At 37.9% G+C, this 15,060-nt stretch overlaps 1 protein-coding gene across 1 annotated transcript in view; it reads left to right on the top strand.

Annotated features, from left to right (window-relative positions):
* Window positions 1-15,060, top strand: part of MAP3K1 (mitogen-activated protein kinase kinase kinase 1) — a 76,391-nt gene that overhangs the window by 51,946 nt on the left and 9,385 nt on the right. The window contains exons 6-15 of the mRNA XM_043978410.1: window positions 291-439; window positions 5,288-5,409; window positions 5,917-5,998; window positions 6,100-6,280; window positions 6,826-7,107; window positions 10,143-10,264; window positions 11,925-12,016; window positions 12,320-12,509; window positions 13,150-14,416; window positions 14,748-14,900. Coding sequence (XP_043834345.1) covers window positions 291-439; window positions 5,288-5,409; window positions 5,917-5,998; window positions 6,100-6,280; window positions 6,826-7,107; window positions 10,143-10,264; window positions 11,925-12,016; window positions 12,320-12,509; window positions 13,150-14,416; window positions 14,748-14,900 — 2,640 coding nt within the window. The remainder of the gene's footprint in view (window positions 1-290; window positions 440-5,287; window positions 5,410-5,916; window positions 5,999-6,099; window positions 6,281-6,825; window positions 7,108-10,142; window positions 10,265-11,924; window positions 12,017-12,319; window positions 12,510-13,149; window positions 14,417-14,747; window positions 14,901-15,060) is intronic.

Below are 15,060 nucleotides of genomic sequence, written 5' to 3'. Positions count from 1 at the left end.
GGTACAAAAATACATTTCATTTAGTTAGTGGGTTAGACCATTTTATCCCTCACATTACATTTTTATAATCCATTTAATGGTGGTTTTGCTCTTTGCCTAAACAATTGTTATTCATTTTTAAAGGTCAGTAAACATATTTACCTATTATCCCATACTTCTTAATTTCTTGCAAAAGTTTATTGATCAACTAAAAGAAAATGATGATCAGTTTTGAGACACCTAGAATCAGTGCCTTTATGTATAAAAAATGTAGTATGAATATCATTGTTACTGTCTTTTTCCAATGTTAGGTTGAGAGTTTGTTCCAGAAATATCACAGTAGGCGTAGCTCAAGGATCAAAGCTCCATCTCGTAGCACCATCCAGAAGTTTGTATCACGCATGTCAAACTCTCATACATTGTCATCATCTAGTACTTCTACATCTAGTTCAGAAAACAGGTCAGTACTCTTTAAGGAATTAAAAGCTTTATTCTCTGGTTACTTTGTGATTTTAAGGGTATGTATATCAGTGTTGATTTACTTGAAAATTATTCCTACTTGGCATCACTGTACTTTTGGAGTGAGAAAGTTAAAATCAAGAATAAAGCATATTAACAATTATACTGTTTAAATGTGGAGATTTTCCCCATAAATTATAATATTGGAAAATGGCAAAATAAATGTCTGTAACACTCTAGAATTTACAAATGCTTTCACATGTTTTACCTCATTATAAGGTATAAGGTTATAAGATATAAAGTATCATTTCACATACCTTATATCATTTGAACTTCATAACAATCTCCTTAAGTAGGTCAGAAAAATGATATCCCCAGTTGATAGATCAGAGGTCCTTAATCTTTTTACATCAGTACCCTTCATAGAATAGTTTTAAGTGCATAAAATACGTAGGATTATAAAAGAAGCCAGTGGAATTGAAATGCACACATAATTTTCTTCCCTCATCCAAATTTTTGGATCTATGGACTGACCCCCAGGTTAAGAAACTGTTTTCTTTGAAGGAGGTAGTGAATCCCCAAGACCATGGTCAGTATTCATCAAGCAAACTTTTATTAAGTGCCTACCATGTGCCAAGTATTGCTTATATGAAGTCAAAAAAGTCCCTTTCCTCAAGGAACTTGTTTTCTATTGTGGGGAAACAATACATACACAGGAAATTATATGCTAGCAGCTGGGGGCTGAGAGGGGCAAACAAGAGAAGGTGCCCTGAAAGTGGTGGAACCTCCACTGAGTCTTGAAAGAAGCCGGGTGGGAGACAGCTGGACTTGTGCATACATGGACAAGGACGAGTCCCGTGTGCCAAACAGCAAGCAGGCTGACTTTGGTTTTAGAATCAACGGCTCATTTTGGGGCAGGTGGGGAATGTTTTATAAACCCAGTAGATAAAGAAGAAGTTCTCTAAAACCATTTTTGATACCAGTTAACACGTTATCAACATGTTCCACTTTTTATAGATGCTTTCGAAGAATTAAATGTTATATTTTGCTAATGAGGACAAAAGTTTTTTCCTATAATATTTTTCTGAATTAACTTTTAATAAGTTATGTTTATCAGTCATTGTCCATGCAATTTATATCTTCATTAGATTGTGAGCTTAGTGAGGGCAGGGACTGCCTTATGTTTTTCTTTGTCTCTCCAGCTACCTGGCACAAGGCCTGACACATAGTAGGCACTTAATTGACGTAGTCGGTGTTGCTGACTGATATATTTTAAAAGCCTCAAAGCACAGGAGAGTTAAAGGAATCCTGGTGTAAAGTAAGATTCTAGTCAAGTTAGGAAATAGCTGTCATTGTAAATGACAAGCAGAACTGTTCATATTAGCTTATATTTATATGGGGTTTTTATGGTTTATGAAAAACTGAAGAAACTGAGACCCACTGGGGTTGTGAATTGTCCAGAGTTGTGTAATTAATCACTTGCAGAATGAAGATCCTAGAACTATAAAGGGATTCGAAATATTCTGGCCTAATTCTCTCACTTTACAAATTCAGAAATGGGCCTAGGGAAAGAAAGTGCTCTTCTCTGAATTATAGGAACAGAATTGAGATTTGAACCCAGATCCTCTGATTCTCCTACTTTTATATATTGTCTCATACTACTAGAACTTAGATTTCATTCTCGATGCTTCATTCACATACCACGCAGCTTCATGTTCGATGTTCATTCTTCACTGGGGTGGGGCAAAGTTCCTAGAATGCAGAACTTGTAGTCAGGAAAACCTAGGGCCACATCCTCCTTCTAATACTTGCTCTGTGACCAGAGGCAAGTCCTTTCATCTCTCTAAGCTTGTTTCCTCAAATGAGGCTAATTCTACCTGTAGACTACCCACCCCACAAAGTTTTTGTGAGGCTTAAATGAGATATTGTATATAAAAAAACTCGAGATTTCTTTGTGCTGCATAAATGTTAAGGTTAGTACAATTATCCTTTCCACATCGCAGGGGTTAGGCCCCCCACCCCTCCATCCCACCCTTGCAATCTGGAAAATCCTCATAAAATTTTTTGGCCCTCCATATTAGAGAAGAAGTCAGAATTATTGTGGTATTAAAGGATAAAATATGTTACTATCATACAATACTATACATATATATATACATATATATATATATTTTTTTTTAAGTGAGGCAATTGGGGTTAAGTGACTTGCCCAGGGTCACACAGCTAGTAAGTGTTAAGTGTCTGAGGCCGGATTTGAACTCAGGTACTCCTGACTCCAGAGCCGGTGCTCTATCCACTGGGCCACCTAGCTGCCCCTATACATATATTTTATGAATTTTTGAGTTTCTAAATTTCTGTGTTGTCCATGGCTTCCCATTTCTTATGAAAAGTCGGAATGTGAAAGGGATAGCTGTATTGTAAAACCTAAAACCAAGTGACTGAATTAAAGCAGGAAGTGTGCCCTCAGGAGAGGAAAGGGAACCATCCAAACATAAAGGAAGAGTCTGGGGTTTTCTAAAGGCTCTATCCAGAAAGGATAATATATTGATGGAACCCTCTTCTCCCTTCCCCCACACCCCAAATGGAAAAGTTCTGTATGGAGAAAGGCATTTTATTACCTATGTGTTCACACCTTCACTTCTAGATTATACCTGCAATTTGACTGGATTGAGCAATTTTATTTGTATCTTTACTGGTTGTGATTTTTTGGGGGGACACTTTTTAAAAAAAATTTCAGTTTGGGTTAATTTTGCTTCCTATCATAGACTAACATTACATAAATCCTATCTGAATTTCTAGATTTATAATCCTGCTTGATTTCCTTTAACTACCATTACTGTTATTTGGTTTTCTAGCAACTATGTCCAGATATATGATTGAGGGAGAAAAAGTGGGGGGGTGTTTTGTTTTGTTGGGGTTTTTTGGTGAGACAGTTGGGGTTAAGTGACTTGCCCAGGGTCACACAGCTAGTAAGTGTCAAGTGTCTGAGGCCGGATTTGAACTCAGGTCCTCCTGAATCCAGGGCCAGTGCTCTATCCACTGTACCACCTAGCTGCCCCAAAGTGGTTATTTTTAATGTGATTCTTCTGACCTTCATAAATAGGTCTTTCTGGGGTAGCTAGGTGGAATATAAGGCAGGAATAGGTGTCCATGAGTGAAAATCTGACTGGATTGAAGAATCTGTAATTTGCAGGACTAGGTTATTATATTTTTTTCTTTTAGATCTTGAAACCTGCTGTGGTCTCAGTTCTAATCCCAGCACTTCCACAAAGTCAGTGTGATGTTGGTTACTTAATCTCTGAGTTTTATACTAATTTTCCTTATGAAGAAATGTAGTAGACGTGTCATTCCTCTACTCTTCCTTAGTGGTTCCCCTCTGTCCACTAAGTAAAATTAAAACTTCTTTCCCTGGCATTCCCTCCATAGTCGCTCCCCAGCATTACCTCATCAGGTATCTTCCAGATACTCTGTGCTTCAACCAAACCAAAGTATTCTGCCTCAGTTCTTTTCATCTAGACTGTTGTTCTCCTCTATGCTGCTGAAGTTCTGCCCATTCTTTAAAGCCCAATTCTAATACCATTATGTGAAGTCTTTCACTAAATGCTTCTGGTAAGGATATTCTCCCTTTGACCAACAAAACACTTTTTCAGTACCTCCTTAACAAATTTATGTGATACTTCACATCATAGCTATCCCTGACTTTGCTTTATGCCTTTGCAAAAATATAAACTCCGTAAGGATCGCCTTATGCTGCAGAGGTGACCCTGAGCGACCAGATTACATATTTCTCCAGTTTAACAGACGGTCTTCAGGGTTCGCAGTGGCCAAAAAGCCCACAACAACAACCAAAGCCACAACTCCATTAATCTAAACCTGTCTTTGCCTTTGGTCTGGCTTACAAAGGGAGAAGGTACTTTTCTGAGGTGCTGTTTTCTTTAGAAGCAGGGTCTGATTTCTTGGGTTCTGGCTCTTCTCAGAGGTGAGACTGTATTTACTGGATAGAGTAGTTTCTGCCTCAGGTGGGAAGCTCTATACTGATAGATGCACTGTCCTCAGAAGATGGCTTTACCTGGTATCTTTGAAGTGAAAGAATGAACCCTGAAATGGAAAGAGCCTAGAACCTGCTGTTCACAAACCTGGATTTGATTCTTAGCTCTACCAAGGTCCCCAAAAGCTCCAAATCTGATTTTATATTCTATTAACATGAAATCTTATTGCCATATTGTTTATGGATAAAATGTACTTATAAATTAACAATATTTTTCAAAAGACGCCATGGTAAAAATGTGGGAAATAATTTGTTTTCAACTTAATTCTTGATCAACCTATTTTTAAGCAGGATTTATCTTAGTAATTATATCATTCTACAAGTAGGGAGGACTATAGCCTGATTATGAAAGTAGTTGATAGAGGAGTCAGCAGGCAGGTTACTTAGGCATTCAGGGCACCAGGCAACTCTCTTGAGATGTGAGCTGCAGTTAAATGGCTGTTTGTCACCAGTGAAGGGAGTTCACACAGTAGGAGTTCTCCACAAGATGACATCACAGGTACAAACCAAAAAAATGGGACTGATATTAGAGTCATATCCAAAAATATTATGTAAATTTATAATAAAATACTGTATTAATTCAAGAAACCTCAGATTTTTTTTTTTACTGTTAACTTACTGTTGAAATGGAAAAAGTACTGACATAAGTATCTTAGTTTTTTTCATTAATTGAGTAATACATGGCCTAATAAAGTGGAAATATTAGAATTAATATTTTATAACACATTTTAATTAAAATTGTGTGATGTTTTTGTTATTAACGTCTTGTCTTTTCTTCTCCTCCTCTCTCCTTTTCTATAGTATGAAGGATGAAGAGGAGCAAATGTGTCCCATTTGTTTGTTAGGAATGCTTGATGAAGAGAGCCTTACAGTATGTGAAGATGGCTGTAGGAACAAGTTGCACCACCACTGCATGTCAATTTGTATGTTGCTGTTTTATTCATGCTCATCATAAATGTAATTAAATTATTCCATGATCTATCCCAACTAATTTAGATTTTAACAAGTCTCAACTATGTATGAACAGTGTGTGTTTAGTTAATATAGTCTGTAGAAAAGACTTAAGCTTGAGATGCTTTGGGTGCTTGACACTAATCTGAATTTCTTGACATTTGCAAATGAACAAGTAAAGAACTGGTTAACGTAACTAACAAAATAACCTTCAAGAAAGGCACTAGCATCAGAGTCCTTGAGCCTCAGCATTTTCTTCCATTGTAGTCTTTTAAAATGCCAAAGGAAAGGCCTTTGTCCACAGTCCCTTTAGGGAGGCCCAGGAGCTCCCTCAGATCCCTTCTTGCAATCTCCTTAGTATAAATCTCATAGCTGGTGTACTGCACAAGACCCTGCACTCACGTGCTTTTTTCATGTACATGTTCACAAGCTCTCATTTAGGGAACATTCTTTGGGTAAGTTATATTTTTGTTTTCCAGGGGCAGAAGAATGTAGAAGAAATAGAGAGCCTCTGATATGCCCTCTTTGTAGATCCAAGTGGAGGTCTCATGATTTCTACAGGTCAGATTTAAGGAATGGCTTCTGAGTATTTGTTCAAATATATCAGTATTTTAAGTGAGACCAGTGTTTTTTGGTAATCCCCATTAATACTTTCATTTTAGCCATGAATTGCCAAGTCCTGTGGATTCCCCTTCTGTTCTCCGGGCCCAACAGCCAACTGTACAGCAGCAGCCTCCTGCTGGATCCCAAAGAAGAAACCAGGACGGTAACTTGAATCTTACTCATTACGGAGTCCAGCAGATCCCTCCTGCCTATAAAGACTTAGCTGAGCCGTGGATTCAGGTAATTAGGCTCTTTTTATGTACTTATCTGTTCAGTTTGATTCAGTAAACATTTTTTAATACTTACTGTGTGCTAGGTAGTCGTGATATAAGGAAGAAAAGTAATAGCCTCTGTCCTCAGGGAGCTTACATTCTACTAGGAATTTTAACATTTAAAAATATGTATTTGTAAGTTCATCAGGGCAATAGTTGTTTTCATTTGAGATCTCACACACATACACATGCATGTGCGCTGGAAATGTTTATGTATGCCTATCCTTAGGTCACTTAAATATGAATGTCCCTTATATGACTACTTAGGGATATGTGGTGTTTAAGGTGATCTCTAACTCTTAAGTAGTAGTTACTGTGAGTGACAGAAAAGTAGGAATGCCTACAGATCAGTAAAAAGGTGATGGTGTTTAAATTATCTTGTACTTCATGATATAATAAATACTAATACTTACTAAAGGGCCTTTTAGTTCATGTTTTTCATAATCCAATTGATTTCATTTTGTGTGTGCGTGTGTGTGTGTGTGTGTCTTGGGTTTTTTACATTTTCTGTAGGTATTTGGAATGGAGCTAGTGGGCTGCTTATTTTCTCGAAACTGGAATATAAGAGAGATGGCACTCCGACGTCTTTCCCACGATGTTAGTGGTGCTCTGTTGTTGGCGAATGGGGAAAGCACTGGAAATTCTGGGAACAGCAGTGGAAACAACACAAGTGCTGGAGCAGCCAGCGGGTCGTCTCAGACTGGGATCTCAGGAGATGTCGTCGTGGAGGCTTGCTGCAGCGTTCTGTCAATGGTCTGTGCTGACCCTGTCTACAAAGTCTATGTTGCTGCTTTAGTGAGTACTCACTTTTTTCCTTATCACTTTCTATGCTTATCACATACATTTTGTGTCTCTTGTTTTAATAGTGCCACTGTTGGGGATTGCAGCTTCGATGTTTAACAGGTTAAGTTACCAATGTGATACTAGGATGATTCAAGTCTGTACATATCTTAATAACATGTTTGCAGTCACCATATCAATGATAAGGCAAACAGAATATGCTTCAGAATCAACATTTTGGCACCATATGAAGTCAGGAACAATTTCCTGAAAACCTAAGTCATTTTGTTAGTTTTACTTCAGTAGCAGCTTCAGTGAATACTTATTAAGCACTTGGGTGACACACTGTGCTGGGTGCTGAGGGAAATGATGTGAACTCATGTTTGTATTGTACTTTCCTCAAAATATATTTGAGGAATTAAATAAAATACATGTCCTGCCCTTTAGAAGTCATCTTAGAGATTATCCAGTCTAACACCGTATTTTTATGAATGAAAAAACTGAAGGCCAGGGACCCAACTTGTCCAGGGTCACACAGCAATTAGATGTCTGAGGTGAGATTTGTAATCAGGTCCTCCTGACTCCTTGTGCACCATTTTGTCACCCTGTACTGCATTGTCTTTAGTGAAGCTTGCAGTCTGAAGTGTAAGTAAAGATGTGGGCATGTGGGAATGCTTCAAGGAAGAGATGACTATTGGACTAGACCTTAAAGTGCAAGTAGTATTTAAACTGACAGATCGGCTGGGATTGGGGGAGCGGGGGGAACATTCCAGGTATTAAGAATAATATGAGGACAGAACCAAGAGAACCCAGGAAGTTGCCTGAGCTCTCCCAAATTTCCTTTAGAGACAACATTAAATCAAGCCTCTAAACAGGTTCTGGAGCTATGGAACCTACAAAAAGTCAGAGAGAAACATTCTTCCACCTTGAGATCATTTAGAAGCCTTTAGAAAAGGTCTAGAGGGTGTCTGGGTAAGTCAGCAGGAGGCTCTTGGCTGCAGCACAGATCAGCAGCTGAGGCCCCTCAGTCCTGGCTCAGCAGGCTGGTGGCGCAGCAGGCCAGTTGTGAGATCCCCGACCCCCTCCATCCGCGGCTAAGAGGGCAAACTGCCAGCTAGAGAACCATCCACAAGACAGGTGCAACTAGGCTAAGCCATCCCAGCCCAGGGAGCAAGCCAGAGCGGGAAGGAAGCCATAAGCCCCATAGGCCTCAGAGCAAAAAGCCAGTGATTAGGCCCCTGGCCCCCAGCACAAGAAGCTTGCAACAGTGGCCCCTGTGCTCCAGGAGCAGAACTCAACTTAAAAGGCACAAAACAGGCTAAAATATGAATAAGATACAGAAAAGAACCTTTACCATAGAGAGCTTCTATGAGGGCAGGGAAGACTAAAACACAAACTCAGATAAGGACAACACTGTCAATATGCCTACATGTGAAGGCTCAAAGGGAAAGATGAATTGGTCTTGACCAAAAAGCCATCTTGGAAGAGCTCAAAAAGGATTTTAAAAATCAAATAAGAGAGCTAGAAGAAAAAATGGGAAAAGAAATGAGTTATGTAAGAAAATTATGAAAAAAGAGTCACCAACTTGGAGAAGGAAGCTCAAAAATTGACTGAAGAAAATAATTCCTTAAAATATACAATTGGCCAAATGGGGAAAAAATCCACTGAAGAAATCGACTCCTTTAAAAGTAGAATTGGCCAAATGGAAAAGGAGGTGCAAAAGCTTACTGAAGAAAATAATGCCTTAAAAATTAGAATTGGAGGGGCAACTAGGTGGTGTAGTGGATAAAGCACTGGCCCTGCATTCAGGAGGACCTGAGTTCAAATCTGGCCTCAGACACTTGATGCTTGCTTACTAACTGTGTGACCCTGGGCAAGTCACTTAACCCCAATTGCCTCACCCAAAAAAATTAAATTTAAAAAAAAAATTAGAATTGGGCAGGTAGAAGCTAATGACTCTTTGAGACACCAGGAATCAAACAGAATCAAAAGAATGAAAAAAATAGAAGAAAATGTGAAATACCTCATCAGAAAGACAACTGACCTGGGAAATATATCCAGGAGAGACAATTCAAGAACCATTGGACTACTACCTGAAAGCCATGATTTAAAAAAAGGGGGGGGGGGTCTAGACACCATATTCCAGGAAATTATCAAGGAGAACTGCCCTGATATCCTAGAACCAGAGAATAAAATAGTCATTGAAAGAATCCATCAATCACCTCCTGAAAGAGATCACAGAATGAAAACTCTAAAAACGATATGATTAAAAGTACAAATGGAGAAAAATAGTGTCAGAAATGGAAAAAGTCGGGTGTTGCCAAATTATAGATGCCATATCTCTTTAGGAGATAGGTAGTGTATATTATCCACATTTTACAAATGGGGAAACTGAGATTTGGAAAGTTTGTGTCTTGCCCAACATCACAGAAATAGAAAATAAAGGACCTAGAGCAAATAATGAAAGCTGGAGCTTTTATTAAGTGCCTCAAATTGACATTGTGCTTATTTACATAATCTCAAATTGAAAATAGTTGAGAGCAAGAATTTATTTGCAAATATGGACATTACTTAGAGGCAGAAGTAGAAGTATGTAGCCAACACATAACAAGAAGTTAGAGAGACTTGAAGAATCATAGATTTAGAAACAGACGGAAAAAAAAAAAAAAAAACAAGGGGCAGCTAGATGGCGCAGTGGATAGAGCACCGGCCCTGGAGTCAGGAGTACCTGAGTTCAAATCCGGCCTCAGACACTTAACACTTACTAGCTGTGTGACCCTGGGCAAGCCACTTAACCCCAATTGCCCCTCAAAAAGAAAAAAAAGAAAGAAAGAAATAGACGGGACCTCAGAGGCTATCTCCTTTTGGTTTTTATTTGGACTCTTACATTTAAGAATTATGTATAGATTGTTTCACAGGTTTTTTTTCTCTTTAGATATTTGTTTCAAATTTTCTTAAAAAAGCATACTGGATTTTAGAGAATTCAAGTTGATTTTATAGAGACAACTGAACTAAACTGACTTCCCATTTGTTTTTCTTCTTTTTCCTAGAAAACATTAAGAGCCATGTTGGTGTATACTCCTTGCCATAGTTTGGCAGAAAGAATAAAACTTCAGAAACTTCTGAGGCCAGTTGTAGAAACCATATTAGTCAAATGTGCAGATGCCAATAGGTATGGTCACAGGGTTTTTCATTGAATTTCTCACATCTTCCAAACATAGTTTCTTATAGCTGTCATCAATGATTTGCACAAAATAGTTATTTAAATGTCTGTCAAATGAATGAATCTTTGAATATTGAGTTTTCTAACTTAAAAAAAAAAAAAACTTGAAAGAAAATGCCACCAGATTAATGCTGGTGATCTAGAGAAAGTATTTCATTCATGCAAAATTCTATTACTATCCATCTCATTTTGCTGCAAACGTTTTTAAAAATGCCGAAATCACATTTCTAGGCTAAACATAGAATGATGAAACAGTTTACCATCTCTCCATTTCTTTAATGTTTATATGGACACACCTCTTTCCCAAATTAGTTAAGTAAAAAGGTTTTTTGTTTTTGTTTTTTTTTTAACTAGGGCAGGAAAGCCCGTTCCTCACACTCTTGGATTTTGTAGTGTAGGTTTTATTTATCCCAGTAGTTGGTGTGGAAATGCGGCAGATTGTTTTTAAGTTGTTGGGAAGCTTGAGCTGGACGGGACCTCAGAGGCCTTCTCATCCATGGTCTCATAGGCAGCAGGCTTCAGAAGCAGGATGACCAAGGTTCCAGCTCCAGACTCAGCAGTGTACCACGTCAGTGCAGTGCCTGCTGTAAGGAAAAGGAGAGGAGTTCAAAGAAAATTGTTGTATGGCCACAGAGTAAGGAAGAGCCCAACCAAAGTACTCTTTTAAAAAGAGAGTATTACTAACATTTCTTACAGAGATTGACTGGACAGTGATCAGAAAAAGCAGTAATGTATGCAATTATTCCTTGTAACAAGAGTTTAAAAAAATACTTGTGTCCTAAGGATATAAATTTTTATTAGAAATCTTTGTCATGAGATTTTATTGGAAATGACTGCCAGCTATACAACCATTGATCTAGAATTTTTATGAAAAGCCTAAAACATTTCATTGTTTATCTTTACATATCTGTGAGCTATGTAAGAGGGAAAATGTCATGTCTACTACAGAAAGGATTGCTGGTTACCCAGGCCCAAATTCTTCTCTTTAGCAGACACCAGTGGGTTTTTCTCCTCTCCAGAGGAGAGTTCATTTGGGGTCTTTCACTAAAACAAATGCTCCAGAGTTCAAGTGCTTTGACCTCCCTTTTGATATCGTAGTAGATCCCTGTTGGCAGAATTAAAGAGAGCCCAGGGAAGGCCAGTTTACCTTGTTAAATAGACCTGGTGCAGGTATCATGATCCCCATTTTGCAGATGAAAAAACTGGATCACAATTTTCATAGGCCTAGCACAGGACCCCAATGCACCTCTGCCGTGGTGTTCAGTAGAACCTATTTTCTGTAATGATAGTTCCAGGCTTTTGAATGACAGTTTATCTGTTGACTTAAATGTGTTAAAGAAAGAACACTGAAATGTTAAGTTGTGAGTATATAAGGCTGTGTTATTAGATGTGTTTTTTAATTGAAGAAATTTATTTGAATTGAATTCTCTGTCAATACTGTGAGGCTTTGTGTGTAGCATTTTGTTTGTGATAATTACAAATTATAGTTATAGAAACTATACAGCCAAAATTTCTTTTTTCATTTTCCCCAAACATTTTAAAACATTTTAAAATTTTCATTGACATAAACTTTACCTACTATTGACATGGTTTTCCCTTCCTTTTTTAGCCGCACAAGTCAGCTTTCAGTTTCAACATTGTTGGAATTGTGCAAGGGCCAAGCGGGAGAACTAGCAGTTGGCCGAGAAATACTTAAATCAGGTAATAGCCTTATACTTAAAAGTAATTTCTTATAGCATCTTTTGTTCATTAATTCACTCAGTGCCATTTTAACAGTGTTATCAGTTTAATCTATCAAAATTGTAGAATGGGTCCTGATGGATATTTGGAGAAGTGTTTTATTCATTCAGCCAGTTAAGTGATATTAATTAGAAGTCTGAGTTAGTCTTTTAAAAAATTGCTAAAGCTAATATTTAGTCAATGTATTTTACACATATATAATATACTAGCAAACTTTCAATGTAGATCTTAATTAACACTATTTTCTATTCCTCTTTTTTATAGGATCCATTGGTATTGGTGGTATTGATTATGTTTTAAATTGCATTCTTGGAAGCCAAACAGAATCAAGTAACTGGCAAGCACTATTGGGGCGCCTTTGTCTTATAGACAGAATGTTGTTGGAGTTTCCTGCAGAATTTTATCCCCATATTGTCAGTGGAGAAGTTTTACAAGCTGATACTGTAGTAGACAGGTACTCTTTGTTTAGAAATGTTATTACTTTTTTCTCTAAAAAAAAAATGCATGTTTTAGGCTTGTCCAAACAAGGTTCAGGAGATATGTGTAGGTATAGCATGGGCAAGCTGATATGAAGTATAGGCTATTTTATTTTTAAATGTACACCCTTTGTGATTTGAAGTATTTTTCACCTAGATTTTTTTAAAACTTTGTGTTCCAAATTCTTTTCCTCCCTCCTTCCCCACCCCTCCCTATGAACTCAAGCAATTCAATATAACTTACACATGTGGAGTCATGCTAAACATCTCCACGTTAGTCAGGTTGTGAAAGAAAACAGACCAAAAAAAAAACTTGAGAAAGAGGAACTAACAACAACAAAAAATTATACTTCAGTCTGTTTTCAGATACCATCGTTTCTTTCTCTGTAGATGGATTGCATTTTTTCTAAATTCTTCTGATAGCATCTTGCTCTTGATTTGAAGTATTTTTTTCAAAGTGGAAAAAAAATCCCATTCATTAGCTAATTGCATAATTTTATTTAAAAAAAAAACAGAATTTTAAAACATGTTGAACACTCCTAAAGTTAAGAGTTTATATTTCTGAATAGTCATATACAAGCTTCAAGGGTATTTTTTGGGTTTTTTTTGTTTTTTTAGATATAAGAAGCTGCTGTCCCTGTTGAACTTTGCTTTGCAATTCATTGATAATTCCCACTCAATGGTTGGTAAACTGTCTCGAAGGGTGTTTTTGAGTGCTGCAAGAATGGTTGCCAGAGTACCCCATGTGTTTTTAAAACTGTTGGAAATGTTGAGTGTTACAAGCTCTACTCACTACACGAGGATGCGTCGGCGTTTGATGGCTATTGCAGATGAGATGGAAATTGCGGAAGCCATCCAGATGGGCATAGAAGACTGTTTGGATTGCAGACAAGATGGCTTTTTGCAGCCATCTGCCCCAGATAACTCCCCAGAAACAACGGAAAACAATTCCCCTGAACATACAATCCAGCTAGAGAAAACCGGAAAACCTTTGTGTGATGCAAGATCAAGTGCCAGTGCAGAAGATATTTCTGATACATTGGCTGGCATTTCTGTAGGACTAACTAGTGCAGTAACAACAGAGCAACCAAAGCCAGCCCTTCAGACGAAAGGTAGACCCCATAGTCAGTGTTTGAACTCTTCTTCATCCAATCATTCCCAGTTATTGTTCCCAACTTTGCCATCCCCTCCTTCCTCTACCCCATCTGTACCAGCTGGCTCTGTAACAGATGTCTCTAAACACAAAACTCAGGGATTCATTCCCTGCAAAGTACCCACAGCTTCTCCACAAATGCAACGAAAATTTTCTCTACAGATTCTTAGAAACTGTTCTGAAATGAAAGAACCAGATAAACTTTCCCCAGTTTTTACACAGGCAAGGCCTATGCCTTCCAGTCACATACACAGGCCAAAGCCATCTCGACCCACTCCAGGGGATATGAACAAGCAGGGAGATGTCTCAAAAAGTAGTATGACGCTTGATCTGAACGCTATCGCACAGTGTGACAGCAGCATTGGCAGTAGCAGTAGTGCCATCATCCCAAGCGAAGAGACGGTATTTACACCAGTAGATGAGAAATGCAGATTAGATGCCAATACAGAACTCAACTCCAGTATTGAAGACCTGCTTGAGGCTGTGCCCACCAGTGATACAACAGTAACCTTCAAGTCAGAAGTTGCAGTGCTTTCTCCTGAAAGGGCTGAGAATGACGACACTTACAAAGATGATGTAAATCATAATCAGAAGTGCAAAGAAAAAATGGAGGCAGAAGAAGAGGAAGCATTATCCATCGCCATGGCTATGTCTGCCTCACAGGATGCCCTGCCAGTAGTTCCTCAACTGCAAGTTGAAAATGGAGAAGACATCATCATTATTCAGCAAGATGTGAGTATCTTTAGGAAATGGTCCAGTGATGATTGGCTTTGATCACATCTAGAGTTTGAAAAACTTGTTTTCACCAGTTAACATGATGATTTCTTAGACAGTTATTAGTAATGTTGAAATAAAACAGAGAAGAGTCTGTTTGACCCAAGATTTTTGCTTTCTTTTATATATTTTGAAGGTAATATTTGACAATAGTGATCCCATACTATTTGAGTTTATTAATCTTGGATTAAAAGTTTATTGCTTATAGGCAATGCCATCATATCAGCATTAATATTTTTAAAACAAACAAACAAGTTTTTCACCTGAATACTGAAATTTTCATTTTCAGACACCAGAGACTCTACCAGGACATACCAAAGCAAAGCACCATTACAGAGAAGATGCTGAGTGGCTCAAAGGTCAGCAGATAGGCCTTGGAGCATTTTCTTCTTGTTATCAAGCTCAAGATGTAGGAACTGGAACCTTAATGGCTGTGAAACAGGTAAATACCAATTAACAGATAGGAATGGGGATTATAACAAAGTATAAGGAATCCATTCTGTTTGAATGTACTTTGATTTTTGCTCCTGTAAACTACAAGAGTAGATACTGTGATGTAAAGGCAAGATATTAATAAAAACAAGTTTGAAAGTAGATAACAG

Source organism: Dromiciops gliroides, chromosome 1 (genome assembly GCF_019393635.1).
Source record: "Dromiciops gliroides isolate mDroGli1 chromosome 1, mDroGli1.pri, whole genome shotgun sequence".
Classification (NCBI taxonomy): domain Eukaryota; kingdom Metazoa; phylum Chordata; class Mammalia; order Microbiotheria; family Microbiotheriidae; genus Dromiciops; species Dromiciops gliroides.
The sequence above is the reverse complement of the archived record's forward strand: the minus strand, read 5'-3'. Positions and strand labels throughout refer to the sequence as shown.